The sequence below is a fragment of the Alexandromys fortis genome, unplaced genomic scaffold, assembly GCF_014885135.2.
Source record: "Alexandromys fortis isolate MF-2015 unplaced genomic scaffold, M_Fortis_MF-2015_v1.1 scaffold_41, whole genome shotgun sequence".
Lineage (NCBI taxonomy): Eukaryota > Metazoa > Chordata > Mammalia > Rodentia > Cricetidae > Alexandromys > Alexandromys fortis.
Genome location: NW_026067923.1, coordinates 11,993,543 through 12,011,140, shown reverse-complemented (window position 1 = coordinate 12,011,140; position 17,598 = coordinate 11,993,543). Strand labels below are relative to the sequence as shown.

General features: G+C 42.5%; 1 protein-coding gene across 2 annotated transcripts in view; it reads right to left on the bottom strand.

The window, feature by feature from the left end:
- Pde7a (phosphodiesterase 7A) overlaps positions 1-17,246 on the bottom strand; it is a 91,588-nt gene extending 74,342 nt beyond the window's left edge. For both annotated transcript variants that reach the window (XM_050142081.1, XM_050142082.1), the window contains exon 1: positions 16,965-17,246. In XM_050142081.1, the coding sequence (XP_049998038.1) occupies positions 16,965-17,102 (138 nt within the window). In that variant the 5' untranslated portion in view covers positions 17,103-17,246. The remainder of the gene's footprint in view (positions 1-16,964) is intronic.
- Positions 17,247-17,598: the final 352 nt, after the last annotated feature.

Below are 17,598 nucleotides of genomic sequence, written 5' to 3'. Positions count from 1 at the left end.
TTTGACCCAGGCTTTTTCAGACCCAGGCCAGCTGGCCTTGGTGAGTTCCTGATAGAACATCCCCATTCTCTCAGTGTATGGGTGCACCCCTCGCGGTCCTGAGTTCCTTGCTTGTGCTCTCTCTCCTTCTGCTCCTGATTTGGACCTTGAGATTTCAGTCCGGTGCTCCAATGTGGGTCTCTGTCTCTGTCTCCTTTCATCGCCTGATGAAGTTTAATATTCAGGAGGATGCCTATATGATTTTCTTTGGGATTTATTATTTATTTTGTGTGTTTTTGTGTGTGCACATACTTGCATATGTGAAGGCTAATGGACTGTAACTGGAGGTTTCTCTCCCATTCCCCCAGTTCCTGTCTTTTAAAACTATTCCCCATACTGGGTGCCATTTGTAACTGGAGGTTTCCCACCTGCCAGTTCACGAATAACCACTCTGAGGCTTAATATTAATTACAAACTGCTTGGCCTATTAGCTCAGGCTTATTATTAACTAGCTCTTACAACTTAAACCAACCCAATTCTATTATTCTGAATTTTACCACGAGGCTCATGGTTTGTTATATTACATCTTGCTTCTCTCGTGGCTGCTGGCATCTCCCTGAATCCTCCTTCTCTCTCCCTGTCTTTCTGGTTGGATTTCCTGCCTGGCTCTATTCTGCCTGACTATTGACCAAAAAAGGTTCTTTATTAACCAAGAGAAACAAGACATATCACAGCATATGAAGGGACACCCCACATCAAAGGACAACTTGAAATCTGCTTTCTCTGTCCACCATGTGAATTCTGGGATCACACTCAGGTTGTTAGACTTGGTGGTGAGTACCCTTAGCCACCAGGCCAACTTGCCATGCCATTAGCCATACAATTTTCTACAATCATTTTGCTGACATGGCAGGCTGCTTTTTCTTTGCTTACACTTCCTATCACTTTCCACTCTTTCCTCTCCTTAAAGTAACCTTAATAAGATTACTGTGTGTGCATGAGTGTTTGTGTCTTAGGGTTTTTATTGATGTGAAGAGACACTAGCCATGGCAACTGTTATAAAGAAAAACATTAAATTGGGGATAGCTTACACTTTCAGAGGTTTAGTCCATTATTGTCATGGCAGAATGCAGACAGACAGACATGGCATTGGGGAAGGAACTGAGAGTTCTCCATCTTAGTTCTTCATCTTGATCCACAGGCAACAGAAGAATACTACGAGCCACACTAGGTACAGCTAGAGCATATGAGACCTCAAAGTCCTCCCCCACAGTGACACACTTCCAATAAGGTTATACTTCCTAATAGTGCCACTCCCAATGTGCCTAAGGGGGCTATTTTCTTTCAAACCACCATGTTCCACTCCCTGGCTCCCATAAGCTTGTAGTCATACCATAATGCAAAACACATTTAGTAAAACTTCGCCCCCCCCCATAGTCTCTAACAGTTTCAAACTTGTTTAAAAGTCCAAAGTTCAAAGTTTCTCCTAAGACTCATAGCAATTTCTTAACTGTAATCCCCTGAAAACCGAAATGAGAAAGCAGGTCCCATACTTCCAGCACACAACGGCATAGGATATGCATCACCACTCCCAAAGGGAATGGGATAAAGTAAGGAAACTAGAGCAAAGCAAGACTGAAACTCAGCTGGGCAAACTCAACTCCGCATCTCCATGTCGAAGTCAAAATGCTCGTCAGATCTCCAGCTCCTTGCAGCTTTGGTGACTGCAACACACTTCTCTCTCCTGAGCTGGTTCTGCTCTTAGCAGCTTTACTTGGCAGGTGTCCCATGGCTCTGGCATTTCCAACATTTTCCACGCTTCACCTTCGCAGCTTCACACAATGGCCTCTCTGGGCCTCCGTCCGGGAAACCCCTGACACATGAGTGGCCCCAGCAACCTTCCTTAGCCCCAGCGGGAGATTCCATAACCTCTTTCTTTCTTTCTTTCTTTCTTTCTTTCTTTCTTTCTTTCTTTCTTTCTTTCTTTCNTCTCTCTCTCTCTCTCTCTCTCTCTCTCTCTCTCTCTCTCTCTCTCTCTCTCTCTCTCTCTCTCTCCCTCTCTCTCTCTCTCTTTCTTTCTTTTTCCATCATTATTTTAAGATTTATTTAAAAAAAAACATGTCAATGAGTGTTTACCCGTGGGCATGTATGAATACTATGTGCATTCCTGTGGTCCATAACCCCTTTCTATCTTTGACTCTAAAGCCAGAACCATCTGGCCGAAGCTGACAAGTATTGCTGCTCTTTGCAGCTGAACATGGCCCCTTGTTCAATTACCTCTTCACCAACTTTCTGTTTTTGATGTTTTTCCTCAGCTTGTCTGTCCTGGAACCTGCCCTGTAGACCAGGTTGGTCTCAAACTCAAGGTACCTGCCAGCCTCTGGGTGTACTGAGATTAAAGGGGTACCCCATCACATCTGGTGTACTGAGATTAAAGGGGTACCCCATCACATCTGGTGTACTGAGATTAAAGGGGTACCCCATCACATCTGGCCCTAAGCTTTTCTTTAATTCCTTTTTATCTTCTTTTATTCCTTTTTACAAGCTGGAAGCTTACCCGGTTGGGTCTTGCCCTGAGGTCACATTCCTTTATTCCATTTTTTACTCTGTTTGTCTCCTTGAACACAGGATTTGGCTCCATTCCACTTCCTGGTGCCCTCTTTCTCAATCTGCATATTTTGTGTTTTTCCTTGCTCAGCTTGCTCCTTTTCATTATAAATCTATATAAGAGTTAACACTAATAACCACATGACAGAGTCTAGACTAGGTTGTTTTGAGATTTCCTCTATCAAAGGAATTAAGCCACTCTTCACTTTAGCCTCAGGCAGAATTTTTGGACAACGGCAAAAAGCCGCCACATTCTTCACCAAAATATCACAATAATAGTCTCTAGGCAACTAAAATTCTAAAATTTTAATAAAATACTAAATTACTAAATCCTAAATTACTAATTACTCATTTACTAAAATACTAAACTTCTTCTCCTCTGGAACCTCTTGAGCCAGGCCCCCACAGTTCACATCACCCTCGGCACTACTGTCTTCCAAGTTCCTATTAGGATGACCCATTAATCAGCACTTAAAGTGTTCAACTGTTTTTCTAATCCACAGTTCCAAAGTCCATATTCTTCCAAACAAAACACGATCAGGCCTGTCACAGCATACCCCAGTCTCTGAAACCAACTACTGTCTTAGTCAGGGATTCTATTCCTGTGAAGACACATCATGACCATAACCTTATGAAGAAAAACATTTAATTGGGCTAGCTTAGAGTTTCAGAGGTTTAGTCCATTCATTGTCTTCATGGTGACATGCAGGCAGAAGGAGGTCGAGAAGGAGCTGCAGGTTCTACATCTTTATTCATGGGCAACAGTAGGAGACTGTGAGCCACACTGGGCGTGACTTGAGCAGGAGACCTCAAAGCCCGCCCCCACAGTGACACACTTCCTCCAACAAGGGAACACCTCCTAATAGTGCCACTCCAGGCCATTTTCTTTCAAACCTCCACAATGTGTCTGTGTATGCACATGTATGTACCGGTATTCACAGGTCAGAAGAGTACTGCGATCACTTGGAGCTGGAGTAGAAAGGTGTCTGTAAGTGGCCAGACTTGGGTGCTCAGAGCCAGATAGCTACTGAGCCATCTTATCTCTCCAGCCCCGAAAATGAGAAACCTTAACACTCACTGTTTGAGAAGTTAATATAGAATACTGCCTTAGGGTTTGTCTAACGAGGTTTGAGGAACCAGAAGAGTATTTCAAAATATTCATGGCAGAAAAAAGTTAAGACTAAACAAAAGGTTATCAAATCTTTTCTCTAAGTCATTAATTCTATGAAAACTTGCTAGCTGACAAAGCATTAAAATGGTTTGGAGAGGAACACTGTATTGCATGTAACTCAGAACAGTAAGTAGTACTATTAAAATATGGCATACTTATGGGCCACCAATTCTCTTAAAAGATGCGTTTACTTTTTATGTGCATGAGTATTCTGACACGTGAGTATGCATGCATGCGAAAGCCTGTATGTGTGCACCATGTGTATGACGTGTCCACGGAAGCCACAGAGGGCATCAGATCCCCTGGAACTGCAGTTAAAACAGCCGAGAGTTGCCATATGGGTGCTAAGAACTGAAACTGGGTCATTTGTAGGACCAGCGAGTACTCTTAACCACTGAGCCACCTCTTCAGCCCCAATCTAATGAACTTTAAAATTAGGTTTCAGATCAGGTTGTGGAGATACATGCCTTTAATCCCAGCATTTGAGAGGCAGAGGCAGATGCAGGTGGATCTGAATTTGAGTTCCAGGACTGCACAAAGAAACCTTGTCTCAAAAAAAAAAAAAAAAAAAAAAAGCCACAGCTGGATCTGATGTGTCTCTCAAGTTCCAGGTAATGAAGGACTGATTCCCAGCAGGGCACTCTTAGGGGCACTCAGGTCGGTGGCAGTGTGCCCTTAAAGGGGAACAGTGGGACCCTGGCTTCTTCTCCTGATAACTTCCTGGCCTAAAGAGGAGGTTTTATTGTAATATGGGCCCTCAACATGGCGTGATGCCTCACCACAGGCTCAAGGCATCACAGCCACTGACCATGAACTGAAATGTATAAAATAGGAACCAAAATAAGCCTTGCCCCTTTGTAAGTTACTTATCTCTGGTATTTTGTTATAATGAAAACCTAAAAAAAAACTTTCAATATTAAGGTAAAAAGGGAACAGAATCAATAGCGATTACTATAAATGGAGAGACAAAATAACAATGAAATCAAAACCATCCGTATCACTGAAAATGAATGTCTGGCAAAGCTCTAATACTCCTTAAAAGTTTTGGGATTCACAGATCTCTATTTTCTACGACCAGCCATGAGACACTGGTAAATGCTAGGTGGGCGGAGCCCTGGTTTTATCTGCAGTCTCCACCCAGGCTAGCCTCAAACTCACTGTGCAGCTCAGAGCCTTGAATCTCGGAAGGCAGGGACTACAGGTGGGTGACGCCACATCAGGCAAATTCAGCATTTTTATATCATAACTGTGTCCTAGGATCAGAACTCGGTGACTGGCAAAGCTCAAGCACTTTTTATTGCCATACACTGAGTTTGTGAGAAGTTTACTGGCTTCATTTGCTGAGAAGTATGATAGGATGAGGGACAGAAACGTGTTCAAGTCTACAGGTCTACACGGGGAGAATAACATTAGAGACAAACAGGCCAGAGGGAGAGGAAACAGAAACTGACGAAGGCGTGAGTTGCTCACGTGTTTTTAATGGGTGCAGGATGTTGAACTGTTACACATAAACTTTAACAAGACACATTTTAATTAAGTAACAAACCAAACATTTTATAACTCACAAACACCTAAGCCTGGAGGACGCTCCTCAGAGGAGTCTGAGCAGTAAGGGTCTCAGCTCCCATGAGGCCTGGCCTGCCTCCTGCTGCCTGCACTGGCCTGATGCCTAACCTATTCCCCAAATGCAGGAAAATGCAGGAGCAGGGTCAGAGCGGAAGCAAGGGATGTAGCTCAGGGGCAGAGCGCTTGCTGGCACGTGAGAGGTCCTGGTTTCCCTCACCAGATGAAATGCAGGAAGACAGGGAGGAAAGGAGGAAAAGGGAAAAGCTTGTTTGTCTGCTTCTTCCCACCAGGATCTCTGTTACTTGCCTTGTAATCCACAGGCTCTCCCAAATTTAACAAGTAGGAATGTCTGACCTCACAAAGGTGACTGGCTCTCAGGGCCTAACTCCTAACTGCCCCGTCCACCCCTTTCCACCAGTGCCATTTTAAAGCCCGTCTCACCAGCTGTGATCAGACAGTTCCTCCAACAATAATTCCATGTTGTTTCCCGTCCCCTCCCCACAGGACGAAACTGTTCCTAACGGAGAAGCAGAGCTAGGCAAGCAGACCTGTGGAACCTGGGCTATCCAAAACTATGAACCGGTGAGTCCAGAGGTGGCAGAGGAGCAGCTCCCAAGAGCACTGTGATGCTCAATCACCTTTCAAGCCACTGCCTCCATCACCCTAAGGAGGCAGCCCCTCTATCTGCAGCAGTCTCACCCCAATGCAGTTGGCTTCGCTCTTTCATTCCTAAATACTGATTTGAAAGGAAGAGTTCTGTTAACACAAACTAGTAATACAAACTGATCATGGAAACCGTCTGAATGAAAACCAGAAATGACTTCAATTTCATCAACCTGAGACAGTGTTAACATCTGGAGAGCGCCAGCTCTTTCTTTTTACGAGTGTATGTGTGTGTGTGTGTGTTTGTGTGTATACTTATATATATTGAGGCTTTTTTTGTAGTTAAATTAAAAATCTAGGATATACCAAATTTTCTTCACTTAATTATGTTCTAAGCATTCTACTCACACAATTAAATATTCTTAAATTCATCTTAGTAAACATACATTATAAAAATAAAATAATAAATGTATTTCACTGTATGTGATCAAAGTTATTATACTTTAAGCTCTTCAAAGCATTTAAGTAGCTGCATAACACAGAAATAATTTAATTACCATATTCCATAACAAGAAACTGCACTTAGCCATTTAGACATTATTTGTTGCTCCTAATTTTTCACAACAGCAAATAATGGGATAAATATCCTTGACAATTAATCTTTATCAACATTTCTAATTCTAGTAACTCAGGATAGAGTCCTAAAAGTAAATTCTCAAGTAATAGCATTAATTTTCTAAGCATTTATTTAGTTCAATTGTCACTCTGAAGAAACACACAATAGAGTAAACTTTGGTACTATTCCATAAATATAACTTTCAATTTATTAAAAAAAAAAACAGCTTAAGAGTGAAGAAGTTGGAATGGGACAGTCCTTTTAAAGTTCAGTGCGATGCTTCAGATAGGCTAGTCTCCAAGCTCTGCTGGCTCCTGTATCAGACGTACCAATTACAGTAACTAACATTTATTATAGTGTTCTGTTAAGATCTGATGTGAGATTCCCCTCTGTCTGCTATGAATATGTTTTATTACCAATGGTTAATGAAGAAGCTGCTTCATCCTATAGCAGGCAGAATATAGCCAGGCTGGAAAAGATAGAAAAGATAGATAGATAGATAGATAGATAGATAGATAGATAGATAGATAGATAGAGAAGGTGGAGTCAGAGACACCATGTAGCTGCCAAAGGAGTCAGATGCTGGAGTTGGAACCTTACCGGGTAAGCCACAGTCTCACCACAATGAACAGATTAATAGAAATGGGATAATTTAAGATATACGAGCTAGCTAGGAAAATGCCTGAGCTACTGGCCAAACAGTATTGTAATTAATATAATTTCTGTGTGATTATTTAGGTCTGGGTGGCCAGGAAACAAACGAGCAGCCTCTGGTTACAGATGGCACCAGCATGGGCCAACTACATCCACATAAAACCTGAAGTCTAGACACAAAAGAACAGAGTTAAGCACGGCGTCTTAGTAGCAGCATTTTCTTGGGTGGGCTCTGTTTGCTGGCCACCAGCAGAGACACAGCTTCTTTAAGAGCCAGCTTCCTGGTTCATGCTGGCATGAATGGCTTTGGCCTTTTCAAGAGGTCTGGCTGCAGAGCACTGGGGTCTGTGAGCAGAATACTACAACTTGCTTAATGGCAACACAGATCCGCTGTGTTCTTGGAGTTGGGGTGGTGAGCATGGCTCACAGAGCTGGCGGTGAACATACTTCTACCATGTTGAACTGGGCAGAGCCAAAGACAAAGCAGCCTTAGTCCTGGCCACACCCACTTAGCATAAAATAAAGGGTACTCCTGGTCAGAAAATTATTACAAATATACAATAGGGTAGACTCAGACATAAAAGACTTCTAAACTAGACAGAGTATATTTTAAAAATTGTATGTAGGCTTGGGAGAGAAAAGAAAAAGTACAGACAGTTGTAAAAAGAAATTAATAGTTTTTAAAAAATAAAACAAAGTCTTTAATGCTTTATTTATAGCAAAAGCAATATAAAAGAGTACAGACAGTCATATATTAAAGGAGTAAAGAAAAACCACATAAAGATAGAATATACACAGAGGGTCAGGATTATGTATATTATTGTGTTTTCTCTGAATTTTTTGACTGCAGAGAGTCATTTGGTTCTGGAGGCTGCTAAGTTAAACCAACATAAAGGTATCTTGACTTTAAAATTTGAGTCCAAGGATATGTTACTTTGGGAAAAAAGGTCTGCTTTTGTTTCCACAGAAGATGAGAACCTATGGATTCTTCTAGGCAAATGTGGTTTAATGGAACAAGACCCCCCCCCACAATAGGTGTCCATAAACCCTAAAAATACTTCGCCCAACAAGCAGCAGGAAACAGTTTGGAGAAAACTACACCCAAATTCCCAATTGTTTATAAATGTTTATTTTCATTTAAAAAAAGTTGGCTATAATAATGGTCACAGTCAATTTCTAAACAATAAATAAATAAATAAATAAATAAGGGGATATGATATAGAGATGAATACTTTGCACTGGTATGGATCTTGGCCTATTGATACAAATTTAAGGTAGATTTGCTACACTGTGTATATGTATTTCTGATCTTGATTAAGGTATTATGTCTACACATCTTATTTAAAATTATACATTAATAGACAGTCATCTATAATAATCAAACTTTTAGTCAAGTTAGGTTTTCTAGATATATATATAGAGAGATTTCAATTAGATAGATAATCTTCATCACTTCAAAGACCTGAAAAATATGGCATTTATTTTTATTTATTTATTTATTTATTTATTAAAGATTTCTGCTTCTTCCCCGCCACCGCCTCCCATTTCCCTCCCCCTTCCCCAATCAACTCCCCCTCCCTCATCAGCCCGAAGAACAGTCAGGGTTCCCTGAAAATATGGCATTTAAAATGTTTTAAGAACTTATACTTTTCTCAACAGTGAGACATGTCTGTTCCTGGCAGCACCAATTACTTCAAGAGGAAGATGGGCATTGAAGAGTCTCCTTATGGAGTTTGATAGCCATTTGGGCAAGAAACTGCTTGATATTATGCTGTTTAAACTGGACATGTAGGACCCACAGAAAAATGACTGCTGAATTGCCTAAAGAAGGCAAGACGGTCATTCAAGATTCTTGCTTCATGAAAGAATCTGCCAGAAATTCTGCAGATGCAGAAGAAAGTGACTGACAAACTGCCAATATAGGCAAAAGCAGTCTTTCAAATTTCTATGGTTCTATAGGCTAAATATGGATGCCCCAATGTTAAAGAAGAACTTTGGGTGACTATCCAAGCAGTGAGATGTCTCTGTCAATTCTAGAGTTTCGGAAGTTGCTTACAATGCACTTTCTGTTTACTTAGGTCATATCATATCCTTCTGGGGTCTTTGAAGAGTTGAAGACAGATAGCTATAGTTTTCCTTAGTCATGATAAAAGATAAATTAGATATGAAACTTTAGACTCACAAAGATAAAATAGATGATAGTATATTTTCTTTAATTTTGCCAGATTCAAATAGACTAAATATTGTAACTGCAATTCTTGCTTGAACCTGTTTTGTTACATTTGTTTGTAACATTTTACTATGTTAAAATTAAAACTTTCCTTTTTATTTAGACAGAAAAGGGGAGATGATGTGGGATTCCACTCTGTATACTATGAATATGTTTACCATTGGCTAATGAAGAACCTGCTTCTATAGCCCGACTAGAAGAAATATATAGAGAGAGTAGGCGGCCATGTAGCTGCCAAAGAAGACAGATGCCAGAGCCAGAACCTTACCGCGTAAGCCACAGCCTTGAGGCGATACACAGATTAACAGAAATGGGTTAATTTGGGATATAGAGTTAACTAGGAAAACACATGAACTATTGGCCAGTGTTGTAACTAATATAATTTCTGTGTGATTATTCAGGTCTGGGCACCTGGAAACGAAGGAGCAATCTCCGATTACAAAAATCCCTCTTTTCCAGCTGTTGGTCCATCCATACTCAGTAAACTGTGGTAGTTTGGATGAGGATGGGCCCCATAGGCTTATATATATCTGAAAGTCTGTTTCTCAGGTGATGAATTGTTTGGGGAGGATTAGGGGGTATGGCTTTTTGAAGGAGGTATGCCACAGGGGCAGGCCAGGCCCAGTCTCTCTGCCTGTAGATCAGGGCGTAAGTTCTCAGCTACTGCTCTAATGTCATGCCTGTCCGCCTGTTTGCTGCCATGCGTCCTGCCATGATGATCAGAGCTTACTCTCTGACACTGTTACCAACCCCCCAATTAAATGCTTTCTTCTGTAAGTTACCTTGGTCATGGTGTCTCTTCACAGCAACAGAAACGTAACTGAGACACATGCTTTCACGTGTGTTAAAACAAAGCAAAAGAGAATGCAGAGACTTAAGTCTCAAAGACCTGGAGTTCAAGACCAGTTGTGTCACCTTGATGAATGACAACTTGAAGCTTATGTTTTCTCTATTTGACACAAAATGCGAACAGGATACAACAAGCGGGAATGCAGGACAAGTCCAGACCTGTCTCTCTCCCTTCTCTCATTCACAAGGCAGACCTCTGATGTGAGAACACAGCAGTGCTCTGCCGACACGCACAGCTGCGTACACCTCCAACTCGACTCCTCCTGGATGAAGCCTGTGTCCTTATCCCTCCAAATAAAGCATCTCGAATCAGAGACCCCATCAGACAAAGTGGTTTCCAATCTCTCACTAGCCTGGGTCACTGTCTGACAGCATGATTTAGCTGTCTCGGAACTTGGCTCCTGGGATGAAATACTTCCAATATGCTCTGAAAAGCCCCGAGTGAAGGTTATCTCCTCAAATAGAGACCAAATTGTGTCAGATTAATTTTCTTTACTCATATTCATAGGCCATCAAAATCCATAATCCATGAACCTACAATTCTGACTCTAGTCCACATACTGCCGTAACTGAAATGAGCAGGAGGAAGGCAGTTGGAATAAAGATGCCTCCACCAAGGAACTTAACAGTCAGGGCTCTGTCTACTATTGGGCAGGAATGGGAATAGTACTGCTCATTTTACAGAGAGCAGTTATAAAGATTAAAAGTATCAGCTAAAGAATTAGACATGTAGATGTTACTCTGAAATGAACAGTAGTGTTTTATTTTATTACTGAAGAAAGGACAGTATCTCTTGATTAAGCACCATTTGACAAATACGTTTAATGGTCCAAAGCAGTATTTTGGTATATTTGAAACTTTAGTAGTGTAGGCTTTGCTGAGAAGTTCAAGCTATCAAGTTAAAAAACCAAGTAGTCATTATCTTCTGAAAAATTAAGATCCATCTCTACCAGTAGGTGGAGCCATGGAGCAGTAATCAAAACTTTCTGTTCAAAGGCTAGAAGCAGAACCCCGAGTCAACCCCAAAAGCAGCAGTAAACCACATGCCCGCTATCCCCTATCTGCATTCATGGGCAGCTCTGTGAAATGCAACATTAAAAAATTTTTGCATAATGCACACTTACAAACCAATGCTGGATTTGGAGTACTTACAAAACATTGCAAGAAATAAAAAAGAAATTTCAGCAGAAAAATGCAAATAGTTCAAACAACACCTCAGAATGCACACACTCCTGCTTACTCTAATCAAAACAAACCAGATGCAGCTCAGCCAGTAAGGAGCAAATATTTATGATGTCTGGTGACAGATGAGTGGAGATGACAGCAGTGTGCTTATTTATCTTGGTACTATGAAAAGGCGGAGCCCGTAGAGAAAGCCAAAACAATGTTCTTACCTTTTGACATGAGCTAGTGATTCCAGAGACTTTATCTAACACACATGAAAGTATCTATTAAAGGGAGTTTCATGTACCAAAACAAAAGCTTGACAGAAAACGTTCAACGTTTGAAGAATGTGCTGCTGATCCATCAACCTGACATCCTGCTAGTAAGCAAGGATCCACACTTTCTTTAGCATCTGCTCAGCCACTAATTACAGTTATGTCATTAAAACTCAACTAACATGTCATGTCCTTAGTCATACTCCCATTTCAGCTGTCCACAACCTACACAGTGACCATCATACAGTGACATCACACTGCAGAGTTCAGAGAACTGTACAAAATCACAGCAGACTCCAACAAACAGCCCTGACCTCAACAGATCTGTCTACACAATGCACAGTTTCTCCCCTAGAAACATCTACTTAATCTTCAGTGCTTGGCCTAAACTACATTGGGTGACCCGTTTATTCCAGGATCCTAGGTGTTTGTGTCACACTTGGTAACTCCAATATACTAATAGCCCTACAGATTTTTTGTTTTTTTCAATCCGTATAAAGAAGGTAAAAAAGGAAGGAAACTGTCAAGACAGCAGGATCAAAGTATTTTTTTTAAATTGTGAATCCTTTACATTTTCTTACCTCTAATTCAAGAGTCTTGTAAGTGTTCTGTATTTGCCAGAGTTTGTGTGGGTTTTTCTTTGTATGAAATAGTATCTTAAAAAAATATTTTTCACACAGTGTTGCATACCTGTAATTCCAGAACTAGGGAAATAAAAGTAGGAGGAACAGAAGTTCAAAAATCTTCAGTTATATAATTAGTTTAAGATTAGCCTGGCTACCTGAGACTTTGTGTCAAACAACTGAAAACATGAGGTAGGAGGAAGAGGAAAAAAAAAAAACTACATAAGAATTCTAAATGAGATTGGAGGCAAAGGCAGGAAGCTTGCAGATTTGAGGCCAGCCTGAACTACAATGAGTTTTAGACTAGCTGGGACAACACAGTGAGACTGTATGTAATAGCTTATATTCATATTCTGTATTCTAATAACTGATTCGGTAAAAGTCCTTGTATTTTTATATTTTGAAAATTAAACCTCAAGTTTCTAACCCAAATAAAATTTGATTCCTATGGCTCTCTCTTAGTTTTTTCCTACTGCTATGATAAAGCACCAGGATCAGAGCAACTTGATTTGAGGGTCATCATCCAGGGAAGTGGGACCAGAACATGAAGGCAGGAATGGATGTAGAGGCTGTGGAGAGAGATGCTGCTCGCTGGCATGCTCAGCCTGCTTTCCTACGGTACTGGAACCATCAGCCCAGGGGTGGCACCACCCGCAGTAAGATGGGTCCTTCTTCATCTACCATCAACCAAAAAGATGCACCACAGGCTGCCCGCAGGCCAATCTGGTTGGAGCATTTTTCCAATTGAGGTTCTCTCTTCCGAAATGACTCTAGCTTGTGTCAAGCTGACATAAAACGAGCCCGGGCAGCCTCCAAACCTGACTAAACCCCCCAAGAGCAGTGCCTCAGCTTTCAACACACTACCTCGACTTTCACACTTACTGGGCCATAGAGCTGTAAAACACCAGTGCTGAATATGGCATGGTTTATGCCTTATTCCTTTTCAATATGAGCTATGTTCTGGAAGACTAAGGTTTAAACTTCTCTATGCAACAGGCATTCAAAGTGGCAACACACAGGGTTTACCTATTGTGCCCACTTTTCAAATAACTCAAGAATCTCATATTAGCTGTCTGAAAAGGTAGCATATGACTGGTTTAAGACAGTGTTGAAGCCTCTGCCTAAGGAAGTCCCATGATGCAGAGGCGACTTCTCCAGGAAGCTTTACTATTTGAGCACAGAACACTGACCGGCACACAAATCTTTTTTTTTTTTTTTTTTAAACAGCATAAATCTTTAAACTTGGAAAATCTGACTTTGTGCAGCATTTTTTGACTAATAATCACTTTGTTTCATAACAGTCACGTCCATAAGCTAAATATGCCTGCAATGGTTTTAAAAATCATGCTAGCTTGGGAAAAAATGGTTTCCCCATCCCTCACTTACGGCATGTCAGCTGTCAACTTGGGCTTCTATCAGGGTGAACGGCCTGGAGCTGCTTGTAGTTCCATTTCAAATGTCCTGCTACTTAGAAAAGTCTGCTCAACCTCACAGGCTGCGAGATAGATGATGTCCAAATCTATCTCAGTTGCTCGAGTCTTGTGTTTTGTGTGTGTGTGTGGTGTGGTGTGGTGTGGGGCACCATACCACAGCTCCAATACAGAGGTTAGAGGACAGCTATGCAGACCTGTTCTTTCCTTCCACCTTTGTGTGGGTTCAGAGGACTGAACTTGGGTGGTCAGACTTCCCATCTGGCAGCAAGTGCTTTTGCTGCCTGCTTAGAAATTTCCCTGCTAGTTGTCTGGATCATTTTTAGTCTACAATTACATGTTTGAAACCAAATTTTGGATAAATGACCCATTATTTTACATTGATCTCACACGGTTTCATATCTAAAATTGATGCTCAGCTCAGTCTGAGGTAATTTCATCTATTTACTCATTCAAATATTTATCCATCACCTACTATGAGTTGGGCTCCAACACTGTGGTAAAAATAAAGAGCTGAAATGATAGCTAGTTTTGAATTTATTTTAAAATAAAAAATTTGTAATTAAAATTCTACTTAACTAAAGAAAATAATAAGTCTCTTAAATAAAATTACAAAACCACCTAAACTTCTGCCAAGTTCTGTAACCTTAAACTTAGGAACTAAAGATTCAAGGGTAATGGAAGCTTGTGATTCAATCAAATGCTTGTTTTAAAGAGCTTTGAATAGGATTCCAAGATTATCTACCTTGTATTTTTCCATTACGTATCCCCACGTATCCCCAAAGTACTCAGTATCAATACTGAGTTAAGTGATACACAAAGCCTTGGTCAGGATAATATACCCACCTTAGCCTCTGGGTCCATTTATAATCCCTGTAACACTGAGCAATGTTGGTCAGGGAAAAAATACTCATTAAGGAACATTTTCTGTCTCAAACCTAAGGAGTTCCAATATACTCTCTTGGAGATCTAGAAATTGTTTACAAGTTTTAAGAGCTTGAAAAACAGGATAATTCTACAGCATTTGCTTTATTTGCCATGATAGTAGTTTTAAAATTCCGTTACCCATTTCAATCTTAGTCTAGGAATGAGCAAAGAAAAAAAATGGAGTTTAAATTGGTCTTTGTGGATTAATTAAGACACTGAGTACAACTCTTGGGAGCAGCCTGGTTTCCCGTCCCTTGGAACCCTCCCTCTCATTCCTTTCCTCCTCAGGGAGCAGGGAAACACAACACATACTGTGTAACTGTATATAAGGAGACTGACTGCCTTTACTACTTATATGTAGCTGAAAGTGAGGGTCATGCTGCTGATCTGGGAAAGCAAACAGTATTGAGAAATGAAAAAGTTACTTCCATTAAAGACCTTTAATTACCATTATTAAAAACCCTCTCACCAGTGCCTTACTACCTCCTGAATTCTGGTACTGTAAAATATGTAATAATAAAAATACAGTTCAAAGTAAGTAACAAAAGTATTATTTCAAATCCCACTTAGTATTTTGCACCGAATTCATTAGCATACTACCTTGTATCAGGAAAGAGTCTGACTTTATTTAATTCTTTATTTATTTATTCTCATACAGGGTTTCTCTGTGTAACAGTCCTAGCTGTCCTGGAACTCGCTTTGTAGATCAAGCTGGCCTCAANAATTCATTAGCATACTACCTTGTATCAGGAAAGAGTCTGACTTTATTTAATTCTTTATTTATTTATTCTCATACGGGGTTTCTCTGTGTAACAGTCCTAGCTGTCCTGGAACTCGCTTTGTAGATCAAGCTGGCCTCAAACTCACAGAGATCTGCCTGTTTCTGCCTCCCAAGTGCTGGGATTAAAGGTGTTCACCACCACCGCCTGGTAAGACTTTGACTTTAAATAAAGAAGAATTTCTCAAAAGGATACTCAAATAGAACCTCTTACTCTATCTTGCAGACAAAAAAAAATTTAAAAAAGGAAATAACAAATAGAATTTAGTGAATTCTATAAGCAAAATTTCTAAAAGATGCTGTCCTTGTTACTTGTTTTAAATACCTTGCTTGGTGGGCAGTGGTGGTGCACACTTTAATCCTAGCACTTGGGAGGCAGAGCCAGGAAGATCTCTGAGTTCGAGCCTAGCTTGGTCTCTAAGAACCAAAAATAAATAAATAAAACTATAAAATAACTTGTTCATGAGACTTAAAATATAATTGAGGGGAAAAAATAGGCTGTCATAAAAGTAGGAGAAAAAAATAAGAGTATTTTATTGTACAAAATGATCACGGGACCCAGCGTGATGGCTCAGGCCTGCTACTTGGAAGTCTGAAGCAGGGGGATCATGAGTTAAAGGCAAGACTAGACAATTTGGAAAGGCTCTGCCATAAACAAACAAATAAATGGCTGAGGCTCCCGGTTGGAATGCTAACCTAGCAAGTGTGAGACCCTAAGTACACTTTCCTAGTACCCATCCCCAAAGTAACCTCATAAATACACAACTTCTGGTAGCAAGCAATGAGGGCACCCGGTTCATATGTAAACAAAGTAAAATTCTTTCTGTCTCGTAATTCTAAATCTGGCAACCAAAATTAACCCAACTACGGAGTTGAGCCAAAGACTTCATAGAAAAAAAAAATTACAAATGCTTAGGAGCAACTGGTGTTGGGGCATCGGAAACAAAGTCCTTTGTGCACGTTCAGTTCAGTGGTCTCTCTCCTAAAAACCTCCTTTAACAAATGAGAAAACTGATTCGAAACCATCAACTTTGCACACTAGTTCCTGGCACCTAAGGCCCACCCGCTAAAAGGAAGCAGTTCGGGTGAGGACCACAATGGGACATCTAGGCCCATTGTTCTGGGAACCTCGGGACCAGCGCAGCTCTGCAGGCACGCGAAGCCGCGCAGGTGTGGGGGGAGGGCCAGGGGGCGGGGGCGAACAGGTGTACCCGGGGTCACGGCTAAGGGACCAGGGACCCAACTTGAAAGAGATGCGGAGAAAGGAGCGGAGGACAAAGTCACTGCTGGGGCTGGCCGCGGGCGTGACTGGCTAGCAGCGGGCGGGGGGTCGCAGAGTCCGGGGACACTGAGCCCAGCCCAGGGTGAAAGGGTGTCTGTCCATCCAGGGACGGACAGACCAGCCTACAGAGCCCGGAACAATGGCCCGAGTCCCTCCGAGAGAAGACAAAAGCGCTGAGCCGCGGGGTGCGGGCCCCGGGGCGGCGGTTACCTGCGAGAGCTGCCGGGGATGCGGGCAGCCGAAGAGCGCGGAGCTGGAGCTGAAGCTGATGGCTCCTCGGCGGCTGAGGACGTGCTGGGGGACCGGCCTGTCCAGGGGCAGCACCGGCAGCTGGTAGCATACTTCCATTGAACACGCCCGCCTTGCCTCCGCGCGGCGCCCGCCACTCCGCGGTCGCCCGCCCGCCCCTGCGCTGCGAGGGGGCCGCGCCGCGGGGACCCGGGACCGAGGCGCGCGCCGGGCGGGCGGCGCAGACGATCGCGGTCACCTCCCAGCCCTCCGCGAGGCTGGCGGCGGGAAGGGCTGCAGCGGGCGATCGGGGGCCGAGCGGACGGGCGGCGTTTAAAGGGGAACCGAGCCTCCCCGGGGCACCGCGGTGCGCCAGCGAGGGAGCGAGCGAGCGAGCGAGCGGTCCGGGGCCGGGACCACGGGGGGCGCGGAGCAGCGAGCAAGCTCGGCCGCCGGAGCCCTGCCCCTCCCCTCCCCCGAGCCTCACTCCACTCCGCCGCCGGCGCGAGCCCGGCGTAATTCACACTTTGCAGCAGCGGACCCTGCGCCAACCACGGCCGCCGCCACCGTGACGTCACGACGCCGCGCCGCAGGCCCCGGGCCCCGCGCCGCCTCC